This window comes from Centropristis striata, chromosome 1 (genome assembly GCF_030273125.1).
Source record: "Centropristis striata isolate RG_2023a ecotype Rhode Island chromosome 1, C.striata_1.0, whole genome shotgun sequence".
Taxonomy (NCBI): Eukaryota; Metazoa; Chordata; class Actinopteri; order Perciformes; family Serranidae; genus Centropristis; species Centropristis striata.
This window is the reverse complement of record NC_081517.1, coordinates 11,633,923-11,652,123: the sequence shown is the minus strand read 5'-3', so window position 1 is coordinate 11,652,123 and position 18,201 is coordinate 11,633,923. Positions and strand designations below refer to the sequence as shown.

Below are 18,201 nucleotides of genomic sequence, written 5' to 3'. Positions count from 1 at the left end.
GATGTTGTTCCTCTGAAAGAAGGATATGAAGAAAAGAAGGCTGAGCTGGAGACTGAAATTCAGCAGATGATCCAGAAGAGACGAAGGAAGATTCAGGAGATCGAACACTCAGTCAACCTCAGTAAGAAAGATGCAGACAGAGAGATATCAGAAGGAGTTCAGGTCTTCACTGCTCTGAAGGAGTCTGTTGAGAGAGGCCAAGCCAATTTCATCAAAACCATCAAAGAGAAGCAGAAAACAACACAGAAACAGGCTGAAGGCTTCATCAAAGAGCTGGAACAGGAAATCTCTGAGCTGAAGAAGAGAAGCACTGAGGTGGAGCAGCTCTCACGCTCTGAAGACCACCTCCATCTCCTCCAGAGTGTGCAGTCCCTAAACACCCACCACCCAACACCCACCAAGGACTGGACAGAGGTCAGCGTCTGTCCATCATCATATGAGGGGACTGTGGTGAGAGCTGTGGCTCAGCTGGAGGAGACATTTAGTGAAGAGATGAAGAAGCTGCTTGAAGCTGAGCTGAAGAGGGTCCAGCAGTATGCAGTGGATGTGACTCTTGATCCTAATACAGCCAATCCTAAACTGATCCTGTCTCATGGTGGGAAACAGGTGAGACATGGGAATATGAAGAAGAATCTTCCAGACTATCCAGAGAGATTTTCTGATTGTTCCTGTGTTTTAGGAAAGCAGAGTTTCTCTTCAGGCAGATTTTATTTTGAGGTTCAAGTTAAAGGAAAGACTGAATGGGACTTAGGAGTGGCCAGAGAGTCAATTGACAGGAAGGGAAAAATCCTACTGAGCCCTGTTTATGGTAACTGGACTATATGGTTGAGAAATGGAAATGAATATGAAGCTCTTGATAACCCTTCAGTCCGTCTCTCTCTGAAGTCTCCTCCTCAGAAGGTGGGGGTCTTTGTGGATTATGAGGAGGGTCTGGTCTCCTTTTATGATGTTGATGCTGTAGCTCTTATCTACTCCTTTACTGGCTGCTCCTTCACTGAGAAACTCTTCCCATACTTCGGTCCCTGTTTTAATGATCGTGGTAAAAACTCTGCACCTCTGATCATCTCTCCTGTCATAGCAAAGTAATCAAATCACTTATTTGATGTTCTGATTTATTTCTAGTCGGGAACAAATGTGTACTGTAAATACTGTCTATTTAAACCTCTGTTAAACCCAAATACATTTATTTTACTTCTGGAAGAAATCACAATTTCTAAAAACACCAATGATCTCAAGCTGAAGTTTGAGTATATTAGCAAAGAAATGCTGCAAGATATCAATGTTTTTTTATGTTTCATTCTGATAAGCAGCCAGAAAAAACAAGACTTTTTCATATAGCTTTAGTTTATATTTGTAGTGCCTAAGAATACTATACAGTAATATTGTTATATCCGACATAAAGTTAATATTAACAGATGACTAATGGAAAAGACAGCTAACAGAAATGTCTATTTCATCAGAAAAGTGAGTTGGTAAATGGTAACTTTGGTGAATTTTGTTTAATATACAGATCACCTCCATCAAAATAAAATATATATTTTTTCGAATTCCTGGTCATTAAAAAAATATATAATTAAAATATTTTGGGTTTTTGTTTATTTGCAGTTGAAGTTTCAATTTTTATCAGGTTATTTTGGATAACTCCTCTTCTGTTAGAACCTGGTTTAAATAACTTAGCTTTGGGGGACAGACTGTGGCTGTATCCCAATGTCAAGGATCCTTCCTTCAGAGTCGGGTCCTCCGGAGGCGAGGCCAGAATCCTTCCTGTCACTGTAATAACGCACAAATGGACCAGCCTTCAGAGTGTGCAGCTGTGCATCATTACGTAATTGGACGTCCTGCTTATATTCAGCGCCGCAATTTCAAAATCAGTTCACGACATGGATGTGTCTTTGGCATCAGCACTCTGACACATATTTGTGAAAATGGAAGAAGATGCTTTAAGGTTCAATCTTCATGATTTAGCAATTAAAAGCCACAAAGTGGATTAAGCCTGAATATTTCATTGATCCTGGCTGAATTTGGCCGCTACTTAGTTTCATAAAAGCAGCGGCGCATAACTCACCATGGATATGTGTTCTGTGTTTTTTTATTTTACAGTACAGTTATTTATAAATAACAATAATGGATAATAGCGGAATTTCGGTCCCTGTAAACACAATAAAGAAATGTAAAACTTTCTGAATGGCATAGCTATATATACTTTGCACATACATCATCATCTAATGCATATAAATTAATTAACAATAACTTTAGCGACTGAGACGGCATTAATTAACTTAACCGGCAATGTATCAAGATGACGTTTATTATCTTTAGCTAAAGATTCTGGCATTGGTTTAATATCTTTTTGCTTGACTTTGAACACACGTTTTGTAAGTTATGTGACAACATTCAGTGTAAACTGAAAATACTTATATATTTAAATGCATATTGTGCCGCCGGCGTCGCTGTTTCTATGCTCGTCATTTTTAAATCTCCTGGTAGACCGGTGTGCACAAGGCTTTATGGGTAGTGGGAGTGCACGGAGGATACACACATGCATCCTTGGAATTTGGGCAGAAGAAGGACTCTGTCCTCTGCAGGATCCTGGACATTGGGACAGTCCTTCGGCAGATGTTGATGACGTAGTATCCTTCAAATCCAGCCGTTTGAGGATCCTTCCTTGACATTGGGATACAGCTACAGTCTGTATGGGGTTTTTGGTGGGTGACTGCCCTAAAGGAAGCGCAGAGAAGTGTTTTACACCGCGACTCTGCCTCCTTGTCTCAACTCTGAGTTGTCACAGGTTTTGACCCCTTCTTTCATTACCCTGAACATATTGCTGGGTAATTTCTTGTCTGTCAGGATTTTCTGAGACTAGGATGGTGGGACCCAAACAAAGTAGGGGGGTCCGGGGGCATGGTCCCTAAACATTTTTGCCCTAAAAGCCCAAATTTGGTGGCCTCTCGCACATTCTAATGCTACTATTCCATCTTAATCATTGCAAATTTGTAATAAATTATTGTAAAGGAGAATAAGGGTTCTTTTATGTTATATTTAAGGCATCCATGTGCTTTTATTTTGAAAGCTACATGTGTTTGCTTTTTAATTTTGAAGGCGGGTCTAACACGTTCTGTATGTGATTGTTAAAAAAAACTAGTTGTTGAGCACACAACCTTTAATTTTGTAATCTTTGAGATTTCAGTGGTCGATATGGCGACACCCCTGGTTACTTGTGGAACCAGAAACTGTGGTTTGATACGATGACAAATAGTCATTGAGTGACTGCTTAGTCAGAACTACAACAGAAGAGCAGCTGCAGCACAAATAGACCAGGAGCAGAGAAATAGCCGAGCAGAGCAGAGAAAAGAGTCTCTCCTCGTACATCCAGGGAACATTGGCAGATTGTTTTCAGCTGTCTTAAAGGAAACAAATACGACAGACATGTGTGGTGGATATTTGGGGATTTGATAATGACAGTCGACTTATCTTCAGAAGTATCCCTGAGATACTCGTTCTTTAAAAGCAGGTCTGGATAGGATTGTGTCAGAAACATTAAAAAGCTGCCCTGTGGAGTTTTCTTGTAAATAATAAAGGTTGTGTTTACATTTAATGCTACTTGTTAAAACACATCGGGCCTCATTCATGAACCGTTCTTAAGAACAAATTTGTTCTTAAGTCCTACTTATGAAGATTTTACGAAGATTGTGGCATTCATGAATTTTTTTCTTATCCAGGATTTTTCTTAAGAACAAATCCTACGAACACTCAGGAGTACTCTTAAGCCCATTTCAGTGCTGACATGTTCTTTTGTTAAGTTCAATGAAATACATTACAGTGGAATTTCCGTCATATTTATGTATTTATTTATTAATTTAATTTTTTAAAATTTTAATTAAATTAAATGTGCCAACGCTTTAACATTAATCAAGTAAATTGGAAATAGTGATACCACCCTATTTAGAGGTGGCATTTCTCCATCCACGGCCTACAAAACAATGGTATATATGTTGCTGCTGCAGGAGGGCTTTGTCCGTTCTGGTTCTGTTTCAAGTTGGCTCTGCGGGACTTCATATGTGATTAAAAAAATAAATAAAATAAAATCAAGCCAAGGTTGCAACCCCTCAGTCCAATACTAAAGACATATTTTGAGGTTACGCACTATGGTAAACTCCTGCCTTACAGGGCACACGTTTTAAATATATATATATATATATATATATATATATATATAAGGTATTATTCCAGAAAATAAATTGTTTGTGTTGTTACAACCTGCACTAAGACTGCTAAATATAATTTTCTTCCTCCGAGTGATCTCCTGCAGCAGAACTTCTAGTTCTGAACTGCTAAAGTTTTTTTTTTTTTTTTTTTTTTTTACCTGTGCTCCAACGGATTTACGCTTTGCTTTAGGCATTCTGTTGCTGTTTCCTCTGTGCGGCGGCCCTGCAGTCCTTTTTATGGGCCCTTTTATGGGCATTAACGGGCGGCTACCTATGCTAATCCTATGTTAATTAGTATAAGGGACAATACTTAGGTAGAAAGCTTCTACATCTAATATTGTCTGTGTTGCACTGGGAACGTAATAAAGAGTGGATTAACTGGCATGCAGCTCTGGAGTGTTTCAATTTTGGGAAAAGGTCATCTACTATTACTGAGCCAAATATTAAACCTTTGACTGCATTTATTTTACAGATAGGCTGTTGTTACTTTTTACAGAATGGTCACTATATATATATATGTGTATATATATATATATATATATATATATATATATATATATATATATATATATATATATATATATATATATATATAGTGACCAACAGGAAGTTAATATTTTTGTCTACAAAATAACAGTATAGAAAACATCTGGGGGTAGAACTGTTGCCTTACTGTGCGCAGGAAAATCATGAAAATAACAGGCATGGTTTCTAAAAATTTGTCTGGATGAAACGGCTGCATTAATGCTCCTTAATATTGTCCCAAACCAGAGTGACACATCTTATTTTGAAACCGGAAGTGCTGTGTTTGTTACCGGAGTGATACATGCACACACGTGGATAATGGAGCTCAGCACAACAGGACGTTAACAACAGCCTGATATAAAGGTAAATAAACATTTATTTTCCCTTGAACACAGCAGAGTGGGAAAGAAGTCTAGTAGCGTTGCTCCGATACGCGTCATAAAACGTCACGTCAGACTGCATAGAAGATATGACCGTCTCTAGACTTTTTCCTCTTCAGTGACGGCATGTTGAAAATAAAACTCGTCACTGGGTGATCCCACGTTTCTTTACACTCTAGTTATTGATTCGGCATTGAAATCATTGGCAGAGAAACAAGAAAGAAGAAAAATAACTTATTCCATGAGTTGATACCACCTCTTGTGGATAAACAACATTGAGAACAAGCTAACTAAATATAACATGACATTTACGAAAATTGCCGAGTTACCCACCGGGTGAAAGTCATGCCGAATCCATGTGTGTCTAATTTGGATATTTTAACATATCTCAAGTCAGACGTTTTTCTGTTTTTACTTATACTTGAAACATATGAAGTCTCAAACTTTTGTTTTTTTGCATGGAGATTGGTTGACAACCTGCGGTCATTTTGGTTAGCATGTATCAAACACCGGCGAGTTATATATATATATGTTGGTCTTAACCAGCAGCAATAGTTCCATAATAGAAGAAACATCATGTTTTTAAACTTAATTCGGTGATTTGGGGTATAAATAAAACACATTAGCAGTAGTAGCATGTTAGCTGACTAGCCAGCGAGTAGCGTAGATTTCAGAAATGGTATTTTCAGACATTCAGTGCAAATAAAGTTGCTTTACGGGTGTTGACTGAAATACGAACCCATTGAATGAAAGATAAACTTCTCTACAACAGTTCGGCAAACTTCACGTCGATGTCAGCTGCGTGTAAAGCAACAAAACTCGACTTATACCTATTTTTATCAAATTAATCTTCCTCTCTCACCCATTCTGCGCCACTGTGCTCAATGATGCCGCGACTGGCGGGAAGTTGTACTGCAACACATACGTATTGTTAATATTTTATTTACATGTTTGTTAGAACGGAATCAATGGGGAAATACTGTTCTCAAAACCTAAATTTTTATTTTTTAAATTGTAATTAAACAGTATTTATACAAAACACTTTTCCAAGTGCCCACAAGTTTCACGAATGTTGCAAAAACAACCCAGATGAACAAAAATATTACGTACAATTACCAAAAAATAAGAAAAATTACTAAAAAAAGAAACAAAATGACAAAAAAAGACGTAAAATGAAAAAAAAAGACATAAAATCACAAAAAACAACAACAACATAAAATTACTAAAAAAATACACAAAATTACCAAAAAGGACATTATTGACCACAAAAAGACACAAAATTTTGAAAAAAGACACAAAATTACCATGTAAAGGACGTAAAATGACCAAAAACTGTTTTTCTCCACATATTGTACATATTGAAGTACCAGGAGCTGGTTAGTACAAACGCTTCATTTTTGGGACACGTTTTAAATGACACATGTAAAATAGACTGACTCTGAGAAATATCAACATTTTAAGCTTCGTTTTGGTCACTTTTTATAACAGAAACATTATGATCTGTTCAAGGTCGGCCAGAAAGTTCAAACTCTGATGTTTGTTATTACAGTTTCTTTCTACGATAAATGGTAGATTTATGGCAATTTCTCGAAGTATAAAATCAAGTTTCATCACCATAAGGCATTATATACATACATTATGCATTATATTATATATATTATATTTAATTCAGGGGCCTTCCATCAATATGAGACAATATATTATCAATATATCCATTGAATGCATCAGTTACATTTATATTAACTCAAGAAAAATCTATGAAAATTTGACAGATTTATCACTGAGCTCTCCCAGACACTTAAATACATTTTTTTTAAAAACATAATATAAAGAGGGAATTTCAAAATAAAGGCCTATATTAGGGCTTATACAAAAAAATAATTAAATGTAGTTAATCACTTTTTTCTGTCTTAATACTGCAGCTTGTAATAATGGATATTTTTTTTTGGATACCGATGGGATGCGTTTTTATTTCAGTAGTGGGTTAAAGATACATTTTATTTTTAATTCTAATGCCTCCCGTGTCCCACAGGAACTGAGATGACGGGGAAAGAGAAGCAGCGGCGAGAGACGGCGGCGTCACAGAAGAATATGACGGCGAGCAGCAGCGACGATGAAGACTCTGACGTGGAGAGGAACTTCGCTCTGCTCACTGAGAGAGGAGGACAAGGAGGAGCAGGAGGAGCTGAGGAAGAGGAAATATTCAGTGATGACGGTGAAGAAGTGTCTGATGATGATGGGACTGAAGAAGAAGAAGAAGGAGGCGAGGAAGGATCAGATGTTGGTGAGGAAGAAGAGGAAGACGAGGAAGACGGAGACAGTGAAGCAGAGGAAGAGGAGGAGCAGGAGGAGGAGGAGGCGGTTGCTGGTAGCAGTGAGATCCAGACAAGAGACGATATTAAAAAAGGTGAGTCTTTCTGCACAATATTAACACTTCATAAAGCTTTTTTTACTCAGAAAAAAGTAGTAAAGTCTCTGCCAACGTTAGACGAGGGGGTCTTGACTCATAAAGATCGACAGATTATTAGTTTTATGCCCATTTTTAAGTAATGTTTAAAAATAGATGCTACATGGTGTCAAGTGTCAAATAACTGCAATATTTCTAGAATGTACAGCCCTGTTTCTGAAGATGTTGAGGCGCCGTGTAACAGCGAATCAATTTCAGAGCTGAAAGTGTCTTTTTTTATTTTTATTTTTATTTTTTTACAAAATTTTACTTTATCAGTTTGAACGTGAACCATTTGAACTGGCTAGACGAGATTGAAAACTATCTTTTCTTTAAGTAATCGCCCAAAATCCAGCGTTTATCATAGAAAGAAACTGTAGAAACAGACATTATCGTCAGAGCTTAAACTTTTTGGTTATTACACCTTTTTTTATGATTTTGTGACTTTTTGGTAATTTTGTGTGTTTTTTTTTACAACATTTGTGACACTTGCAAGTGTTTATATATAAATTTCATTTTATTCCAATTTAAGAAAATATACATTTATCAGAGAAATTCAACTCTTTTTTTCTGATTTCTGTCATTCTAACTGTGTTATTCTGCACAAAGACATGTTTGAGTTTTTCTTATTGTGCTGATTCCATAGAGCTCCAGGACTTATAGATTATAAAGATTTTAAAGTGTTTCCGTCTCGTTCTCTTCCAGAACTGTCCAACATGTCCTTCGAGGACATCATGAAGCTGCAGAACAAAGTGGGAACCAAAGTTTACAACGAGGTGGCGTACGGCAGCAGCAGGAGTCAGCCGAGCGTCAGGAAGAAACGTCTGAACAAGAACAGGTGAAGAGTGTGTGAACACACAGCTGCTCAGACAGACTCTCCCTGTGCAGCTCTAACTGGGTCTTTGTTTTTTCAGGCCGATGGAGATTTCAGCCAAGAGACCGGCTCCGTTCCTCCGTCAGGTCGTCTCCGTCAGGAAGCCGGTGAGTGGAGCAAACCTGCAGACGGTCCGTGCTCCTGTCAAAACTCTGACTATTACTCTGTTTCTGTTATTTTCTCTCCACTCAGACGCTGAGAGATCCTCGCTTTGACGACCTGTCCGGAGAATACAAGCCTGAGATTTTTGAGAAGACATATAAGTTCATCAATGACATCAAACACAGAGAGAAGGAGGTGAGAGAGCTTCTCATCTCAACCATTAAACTCCTATTAAGGCTGGACGATGTGGCCCTAAAAGATTATCACAATATTTCAGGGTATTTTTGCAATAACGATATTCTTGACGATATTACAAAATACTGAAAAATATATAGAAAATGTGATTTTTAGACTGTATAAATAAATAAAAAACTTTCAACAAAATAAAAATCAATCATAAATCTTAAATGGAGTGTAAAGTGGGCAGTCCGGGGCCTAGAGGTTAGAAAGCAAGGCTTGAGCAAGGCACCTAACCCCCCCCACTCAGCTCCCCGGGCGCAGCAATATGTTGCCAACTGCTCCTTGCATGGTGTGTAAAAAAGGATGGGTTAAATGCAGAGATTGAATTTCCCCATTGTGGGATTAATAAAAGTAATGTTTTATTTAAGGCATCTTATTATTGTCTTATTGTAAATTTTGTGCTCTTATTTTGAAAGCTGCATGTGTTTAGTGACAGGAAGTAATAATAGCTTTTTGTGATTAATACAACGTTAGCTAATGTTAGCTCGTGGCTAACGAACGACATAATGCAGCAGTGTGTTCGGAGCTTTGATGGCCCGGACAGGTTGATTGTATTTAGTTCGGCGAGAGATGATGTGGGGACGGGACTGAGACAGATATTCAGTGCGGTGTGTAAGTGTGTGAATGTGGCTCATGTCTCGGAGGAGGACATAGAGATGTGTTTCGGGGTTTTGACTGACTGACGGGTGACAGACACTCTGCAAAGTAACTTTATATTGTGAATAGTGTATATACTTTCAGTAGCTTGCAGCACATGAGACTCTGGCGGGCCGCCACAGTCTAGGTAATTAATGGGAAACCCTTACACCACTATGCAAGAAGTAGGAATGTTGCCAATATCATGATATGCATTTTTTTACTCCTAAAAAAATATACCGGTATAATCGTGAATGATACGATATGGCACACCTCTCATCCTGCAAAACTGTCGCAGAAGTAGTTATATGTCAAGACGTTGGACTGAAAATGAGATATCATTTTTTTTTGTGTGTGTCTGTGCAGATCATCCAGAAGCAGCTGAAGAAGACAAAGAAGAACAACCAGAAGAAGGAGAAGCTGCAGTTCCTCCTGAAGAGGATGGTGAGTCTGACACACTGGCTGTATCCCAATGTCAAGGATCCTTCCTTGACTTTGGGACACAGCCAGTGTTCCACCACTACAAACTACTGGGAGGAAACTTTATGGTCGGAAATGTCGCACAGAAAAGTTTGGAGCCCATCACATTCAAGAACTAGGAGGAGTCAGTTTTTTATCAGATTGTTGTAAACTTTCCATTGGAATTAACAGGAATTTATGGGAGTTTCCAGACTTTCCAGTCATACCCCGATTATGCAACTCACAGTTTGGGGACCCCCAGGGTACAGAAATATTCACATGCAATAACATAAAATAATGCATGAGAAAAACTGCAATAAAGCATTTTGTCAGCATGAAGCGGGCATGTCTGTGCAGAGATCGAGCCACTGATAGCAGAAAAACTGCAAAAATGTAAAGGTCATTTAAAGGCCAAACAGTGTTTCCAAACATAAAGCAAGAAATGTGTATATATATCCCAGGGAATCACACAGGTTTGATTCTGTCTCGTGGCCTGTGATGTTTTCATATATATATATATATATAGCAGCCATGGAAGATTATAATGTCTTATTTTTATATCTGTTCTGTATCTTAGCCCTCATAAAAAAAAGAAAAATTCTGCTTTTTATTTTTTAAATTAATCACTAAAACAACTTCAGACTCAGGTTCAAAATCAAAATCTACCAAACATCCAATAATTATCAGGATTTTAACCCTTTAAATGCCAGTTTATATAGTTGAATTATTCCATAAAATGCCTCATTGACTTCCATTCACTCCACATTTTTTAATCTCACTGCCACTACGATATAAAACCATGCATTCTGTGATGTCAGCATTTTGTTTTGAAGAAAATTTGTGCTAGGTCTATGCATGAAATTGTGTGTGTGCCCGCGCGCCTGTGTCTGTGCGCCTGTGTGTGTGCACGTGCGTGTGAGAGAGAGAGAGAGAGAGAGAGAGAGAGAGAGAGAGAGAGAGAGAGAGAGAGAGAGAGAGAGAGAGAGAGAGAGAGAGAGAGAGAGAGAGAGAGAGAGAGAGAGAGAGAGAGAGAGAGAGAGAGAGAGAGAGAGAGAGTCTGTGTGTGCGTGTGTGTGTTCTGTGTGACCTGTGTGAGAACTGATAATAACGAAATGTGTGTGTGTGTGTGTGTGTGTGTGTGTGTGTGCGCGCAGGAGAACCAGGAGCGAGCGAGGGCGAGCCGTGAGGAGCAGAGAGAGAGAGAGCTGCAGTTCAAGAGGCAGCAGAGAGAACGAGCCAATCAGGGCGCTCGGCCCTTCTTCCTCAAGAACTGTGAGAAACTGTTAAATTACTATTAATTATTAACCAAGAGTGTTTCTCCACTGTGAACTGAAGATCTTATGGTTTTGGACTGAAGACATTTACGTTTCCAACATTTTACATACGAACAGATTCATTAAAAAGATTACTCAGTAATGAGATTAACCATTATTTGCTGACTGTAATTAAATAGAACTAAATAATATTGCAGAAGTTTGGCTAAAATGGAAAAATAAGTATTAAAACATATTAGAGTAAATAGAATTCAAAAAAATGAAATAAAATTCAGAATAATGTGCAGAGAAAGTAGAATATCTCAGATTTCATGAAAAAGTTACTAAAAGTAGAAATATGGATATGAGGTAAATTAATTTTCTCTGAGCATAAAAAGTGTCAGATTTTGAGATACTGAATCTCTTTATTTATATTTATTTATTTTTTACCTATTTGTTTTGTTTAATTTTGTTGCCGTTTTATTTAACTTTATTGAGTTATTTTGCTTTTTTTTAAATTTTATTTTACTAATTCATTTTGGTTTTACTTTTTTATAATTGAATTCTATTTTATTTTTGCTCCATCTAATTTTATTTATTTATTCATTTTTTTTAACTTCTCATTTTATTTTTATTAATTCATTGTCAAAAACTATTATTTTAATGTATTTTATTTTTGCTCTGTCTTATTTTTATTAATTATTTTTCTTTTACTTTTTTAAATTTAATTTATCCTATTTTATTTTTGCTCCATCTTATTTTATTTATTAATTCATTTTTTAAAAACTTTTTATTGTATTTTAGCTCTGTCTCATTTTAGTTTTATCAATTCATTTTTTTTTACTATTTTTAAATTTTGTTTTATTATATTTTTTTTTTCTTTTTCGCCAGTTAAGTTAGTTACCGTAATGACTTAAACAACATTATTCTGCAGGTAGAAAACATGCAAAGTTCAGCTGCTGTCAGTTTAATGTTGAACTTTACATTAATTTAACCTAAATTTAAACTTTAATCTAACCTTAAACTAATGGTGTTTACATGCACAGTGTATTTTGCATAACTTTTTTTTTTTTTCTTTTTTTGTTCCAGCGGAGAAGAAGAAGCTGCAGCTAGCAGAGAAATACCAGCAGCTGAAGAAGAGCGGCAAGCTGGAGAACTTCCTGAGCAAGAAGAGGAAGAGGAACGCCGGGAAGGACCGCAGGAAGCTTCCACCCCCACCGTCACACTGACCTGCTGCTGCCTGTGGGGGCACCAACGCACCAGGGCCCAGCGTCATCTCTGTGGTGCGTTCAAAGAGGCTCCGACATCCAAACACTCAAACATACTGAAGGTTTATTCTGGACCTTGAGAACGGACGTTTGCTCGCTTCTTCTGGAGTTTTCAGACAGATCTCGTGGTCTTCACAAGAGACTCTGAGTAGTTAGGGAGGAAGTTCAGGTCCTCAAACAAACACTGAAGTTTCAGTTGTTGTGGAGTCCCTGAACGCACCATCAGTGAGGTTTTTCAGTTGAGAAAAACTTGACATACATAAAGTCTTTAGTCTGAAAAATGTAACTTATGTTGGTTTCCCTGCAGATACATTATGATCTGTCGGTCTTTTGATGTGTTTCTTTTATTTATATCGAATATGTTGAGGTGTCATGTGATCGCCTCTGAAACTCTGATTTATGTTGAAGTTTTTTTTTCTTTTTAAATAAAACTATATTTGTATGTTGTGTTTGAGTTTTTGTCATTCATTTCTGAGAAAACACAAATTATGTGTCAGAAAAGTCAAACTAAACTGTGTTGACTGCCTCAAAATATATAAAATCATAAAAATTACTTTGTAAACTCACTTAAAGCAGCAACTCATTAAAAACTCATTCTTTTTATTTTTATGTGATAAAAATTACTTAAGCATTTAAACCTTTTGAGGTTCAGAACATTAAAGTGTTTGTCTGAAAATTTTGTTTATTTAAATCTTAACTATAAGTGAAGGAAACACCTGCAGATCAGTGAGCTAATTTAAGTAAATATGATTCTGGTTTAATTAATATAAATACATGCTGCTGTTATTTAAAAGCAAGAATACAAATATATAAGTATTTAGGTATAAATAAGGATGATGTAACAGACTTATGTTTAGAAGTGCATTACATCTTAGTATTAGGCTATAAATAAAGGGGGAAAAGATTAATCTTATACAATAACTCAGGCAGTTTTGTACAGAAGCACTCAGAAGTTTGGGCTCACCTAAAAACTGTCTGTCTGTGTTTCCCATGAAAATAAACTGTTTGCTTCATGAAATGAGTTACAGAATGAATCTGAAATACATAAAGACAATAACAACAACAGATCAACTTTACCTCCAGATACTCAGCCAGCCTGAGGAAGCATCATTTTATTACTGCTCAAATCAGCACAAACGTATATTTATTTTCATAATTTACACTCAAACACATCCAGGAGGGGACCCTTGATTCACCAGCCCCCACCTTCTTCCTCTCCCCCCTCTGCAGAGGTCCTCAGAGATGCTCTGCACCTGAGGGTGAGGCCATAAGGGATCCTGAAACAACTGCAACTCTGATCTTCCCTGTACATCAAGGTGGCATTCATGAATGCAAAGTTCATTGCAACTGCCAGAGAAAGCTTCAAGACGGCAAATTATTTGAAACTCAGCCTGAAATCAAACTTCCTTCCTTAGATCCACATAAGCGTTGCTCAGGTTCATCCTTACATATTTGATATCCTTATGGGTGGGATAGCATTTATGATAACGCCCTTTTATTAAAATATTTAGCTTTCAACTCGCTTCTGTATCCGCCAACCCCGCCTCCCTCCACTCTGCTAACTCTTGACATGTTTGCCTCCTTTTTTACTGGTAAAGTTGCTGCCATCAGTAACCAATTCTCTAAGCCTGACCAACTACAGCTGCTGCCACCACCTGATTGGGCTTCCCTCACCTCTCTACGCCCTCTGACCGAAGAGGAGGTCTTGAGACCAACCACCTGCCCATTGGATCCGATACCATTCAATTTCCTTCAAACTCGGCAGTAAATACCTCAATCACACATCATCAACTCCTCACTTACAGCTGGTGTGTTCAAGAAACCAACACTGGACCTGGCCCAGGTGGAAAACTACAGACCTGTCTCGCTCCTACCATTCCTATCAAAAATATTGGAGCACACAGTTTTTAACCAAGTCTCCAGGTTCCTTTCTGAGAACAACCTGTACGATCAAAATCAGTCTGGCTTCAAGCAGGGTCACTCTACTGAGACTGCACTCCTGTCCGGTGCTCCGCAGGAAATAAAAGGCCCAGCTTCCTGGAGCTCTCTTTCTCTCTCTCTGCCCTGCCCACACCAGAAGCCCTGCTGCTATTTTGTTGCAGTTTTGTTTGCTGTTTATTTGTGCATCACAACACCACATACACATTTACACACATCCACATGCACACTACTGATGTTACTGATTTTCACACCTCACACTTGTATTTAGTTTACTGTATACTTTGGCAATAAACCACTTAACTTATTGGCATTTCGTGTCTCTTCCCGGTTTTTGTCATGACCTAGAGCCAGGTTTATGACAATTGCTTCTCATACCATTGTTATGCCGATGATACCCAGCTGTTCTTTTCCTTCCCACCAAACTACCCCACAGTCTCGGCCCGCATCTCCGCTTGTCTTGTGGAAATCTCCACATGGATGACAGAACATCACCTTCAGCTTAACCTCTCAAAGACGGAGATCCTTGTCATCCCACCCCGTCCGACCTTATATCTGCCTATCAATCTTCAGCTTGGATCCATGCAACTTGTACCCACAAGCTCTGCACGAAACTTGGGTGTCATGATTGATGACCAACTGACCTTCAAGGTTCATGTGTCCTCAATTGCCCGATCTTGTCGATTCGCCCTGTACAACATCAGGAAAATCAGATTCTATCTGACCGAGCAATCGACACAACTCGTGGTTCAGGCCCTTGTGTTATCCCGTTTAGACTACTGCAACTCTCTACTGGCGGGTCTTCCTGCTGCACCACCAAGCCTCTGCAGATGATCCAGAACGCGTCTGCACGTCTGGTCTTCAACCAGCCCAGGAGAGCACATGTCACTCCGCTCCTCATCTCTCTGCACTTGCTCCCTGTCACAGCCCGAATCAAATTCAAAGCCTTGTCTCTTGCCTACAAAATAGCAACGGGCACAGCCCCTTCTTATCTGAACTCCTTTGTTCAGATCCACAAACCCTCCGGTCCACTACGCTCCTCGAGTGAAAGACGTCTGGCTCCTCCACCACTGAAGGCCTCTGCGTCTCAAACCAGACTCTTCTCCTCTGTAGAGCCCCGGTGGTGGAACCAACTTCCAACTCCATCTGTTCTGCTGAGTCCTTCTCAATCTTTAAGAAGAGACTGAAGACCAACTCTTTACTGAACACCTTCACTCTTGATCTACACTGACGACTACAACAAGTATCGCACTGACCGCTCTTGCGACCTAAAAGCACTTGTGTCCTAATGGACTCTACTTAACCCACGGCACTTACTCTGCTATGTTTCTTCACTTCATCCTTGCTTGTGTTGTATTAACTCTCATTTGTACGTCACTTTGGATTAAAGCATCTGCTAAATGACATTGTAGAATTGTAGAATTGTAAATGAAGTAAAGCAGCCAGACTTTTTACTGTTGTTTCGACTTTTTTTTTCACCACAATATTTTTATTTTATTTTCAGTTCATAACACTTTGACATACAGCTTTGACATTCATGAATCGTCATTCAACTTCCATATTTTAAGATAGCTGCATTTACATAGACAGAAAAATAAAAACAAACAAAACATAACACTTCGAACAGGTATGCTCCTCCTGTTAAAGAAAATGGTAATCTATATTCAATTGAGTATCATTTGTAATTGGTGTGAATTAAAACATGTATATAGAAAAGCAATATGAATCTGACAAGACCGGAATCTGCATTGTCCACAAAGACTAGTTATCCACTTGTTCATCTGTTAAATCTAAGTCTTTAATGTAGTTAATGAAAGGGCTCCATATGTCCTCAAATACTTACTGTTTAGCCTTTAATATGCAAGTTATTCTCTCTAAAGGAAGGCTTGCTAACATCTGTCTTATCCATTGAGTAGTACTTGGTCTATAAATCTTTATCCACAATAATGCAACACATTTCTTAGCATAAAGCAAGCTGAGGTCTATAAATGTCCGCTCATTCCTTCTATTTATGTTTCTCTGATTGTTCTCCAAACAAAAAAAGTTTAGGGTCCAGTAAAATTTGTTTTGAAATAATCTTCTCGACTATAGCTCTTACCTCTTCCCAGAATATTTGAATCTTTCTGCATTGCCAAATGCAGTGAAACAAAGTTCCACTGGATTCCATACATTTTGTGCATACATCTGGCATATTTTTATTATATCTATTTAAATCCATCGGTGTCACATATGTCCGCATTAACCATTTGTACTGTATAAGTTTAAGATGTGTACTTAATGGACATAGTGTGAGCCTTAGCACAGGCTGCTTCCCAATCCTCATCCGAAACTTCTAATTGCAAGTCTTCCTTCCATGCATTCAACTTATACTGTGCATTTTTTTTAACATTATTTTGCATCAAAAGGTGGCCAACTGGGTTTGCAGAGTCCTGTTGTTTGTTTGCACAAACATATGTATGGCTGCACGGGAACAGGAACGTTAGTGGAATATTCATTTTCATTAGGCATGTAAACATTAAAGAGTCAGTGAAACCACAGGCTGTAAAACTCCTCAGAACTCCTTTTATTCTACAGGTTGGATCAGATCGTTACAGACAGGAAACAGTAGCCAAAGTCTGTTCTCAACTCTTGTTTTACTCTGTACAAAATATACAAGTTACTACAAAAGGTTTCATCCCTTAAAGAATTTATTTGCCACCAAAAAAACCTGCAGCAGCGAAATCTGTGTCCCCCCCAAACATTCAAAACGTTCAGCTGAGGCACGAAAATGCCCCAAAAATAAACTATAAAAAAAAATCCCACCAAGAAGCCGTGAACTGGCGAAGCTGTCAAACCTTCAACTCCAAACAAATCTCATAAATAAAAAAACAAACATCTTCAGGCTCTTCAGGATGATTAAGTTAATAAATCAAATATTCAGAATGATTCATTAAAAAGATATTTACACAAACATTCTACACGGACGATTCTTCATATGGACCCCAAGAAAACAAATAAATATTTTTTAGATTGGTCGAACAGAAGGGACGGTCCCGCTCGTCCACATCTGCCTGCCGCGGCTCGGAGATCCAGCGAACCGCATCGACGCTCACGACTAAACGTAAACATCCGTCGAGATATTCTGCTGAAGGGGATCAGACCCAGGAAGGAGAAAAAATACACTTTATTCTCATGCAGTTGAGAAAAAAGTAGAAATACAATTTTGAGAATAAAGTCGAACAGCAAGAATAAAGTAGAGATATGATTTCCCGAATAAAGTGGAAATTTTGAGAATAAAGCTGAAATACGATTTCACGAAAAAAGTTGAAATGTCGAGAAAAAGTCTTTTTTCGTGAAATCGTAGAATTCAAATGTTGAGAATAAAGTTGAAATTTTTTGTAAAAAGTCGAAATGTTGAGAATAAGGTTGAAATATGATTTCACCAAAAAAAATCGGAATGTCGATAAAAAAGTAGATATCTGATTTTGAGAATAAAGTTGGAATGTCGATAAAAAAAAGTATTTTCTCAGGAAATCGTAGAAAATAGTTGAAATGTCGAGAATAAACTACTAAATTTTGAGTAAAAAGTTGAAATATTTAGAAAATCGTCAAAATGTTGAGAATAAAGTCTAAATGTGGAGAATAAGGTGCAACAGAACTAAAATCACACAAACATAAATTAGATATTCATGGTAGAAACAGCTACAACTATTGTTTTATAATAATCTGCTTTTATGTCATTTATGTGAGTTTTTTAGACATTTATTAGACGTATTGAGGAGAATCAGGTTGGAGCTCCCAGTCGACTACCAACTCAAGAAGTGACTTTATTCTCAAAGTGCATGATCATTTTTTCCCTCCTCATTGTGTTTTTCGGGGCCTGTGCGTCCCGGTGG

General features: G+C 37.8%; 2 protein-coding genes across 2 annotated transcripts in view; both read left to right on the top strand.

Annotated features, from left to right (window-relative positions):
* The window catches only part of LOC131961805 (E3 ubiquitin-protein ligase TRIM21-like), a 5,093-nt gene extending 3,322 nt beyond the window's left edge, over positions 1–1,771 (top strand). The window contains exon 2 of the mRNA XM_059326734.1: positions 1–1,771. This exon is cut by the window's left edge and continues 554 nt beyond it. Coding sequence (XP_059182717.1) covers positions 1–1,086 — 1,086 coding nt within the window. The 3' untranslated portion in view covers positions 1,087–1,771.
* A 3,154-nt stretch (positions 1,772–4,925) lies between these two features.
* rrp36 (ribosomal RNA processing 36) lies at positions 4,926–12,761 on the top strand. The gene is made up of 8 exons (XM_059337770.1): positions 4,926–5,093; positions 7,143–7,517; positions 8,262–8,394; positions 8,471–8,537; positions 8,623–8,727; positions 9,775–9,852; positions 11,022–11,139; positions 12,210–12,761. The coding sequence occupies exons 2-8, from the start codon at positions 7,151–7,153 to the stop codon at positions 12,347–12,349; spliced, it is 1,008 nt and encodes a 335-aa protein (XP_059193753.1). The 5' UTR covers positions 4,926–5,093; positions 7,143–7,150; the 3' UTR covers positions 12,350–12,761.
* Positions 12,762–18,201: the final 5,440 nt, after the last annotated feature.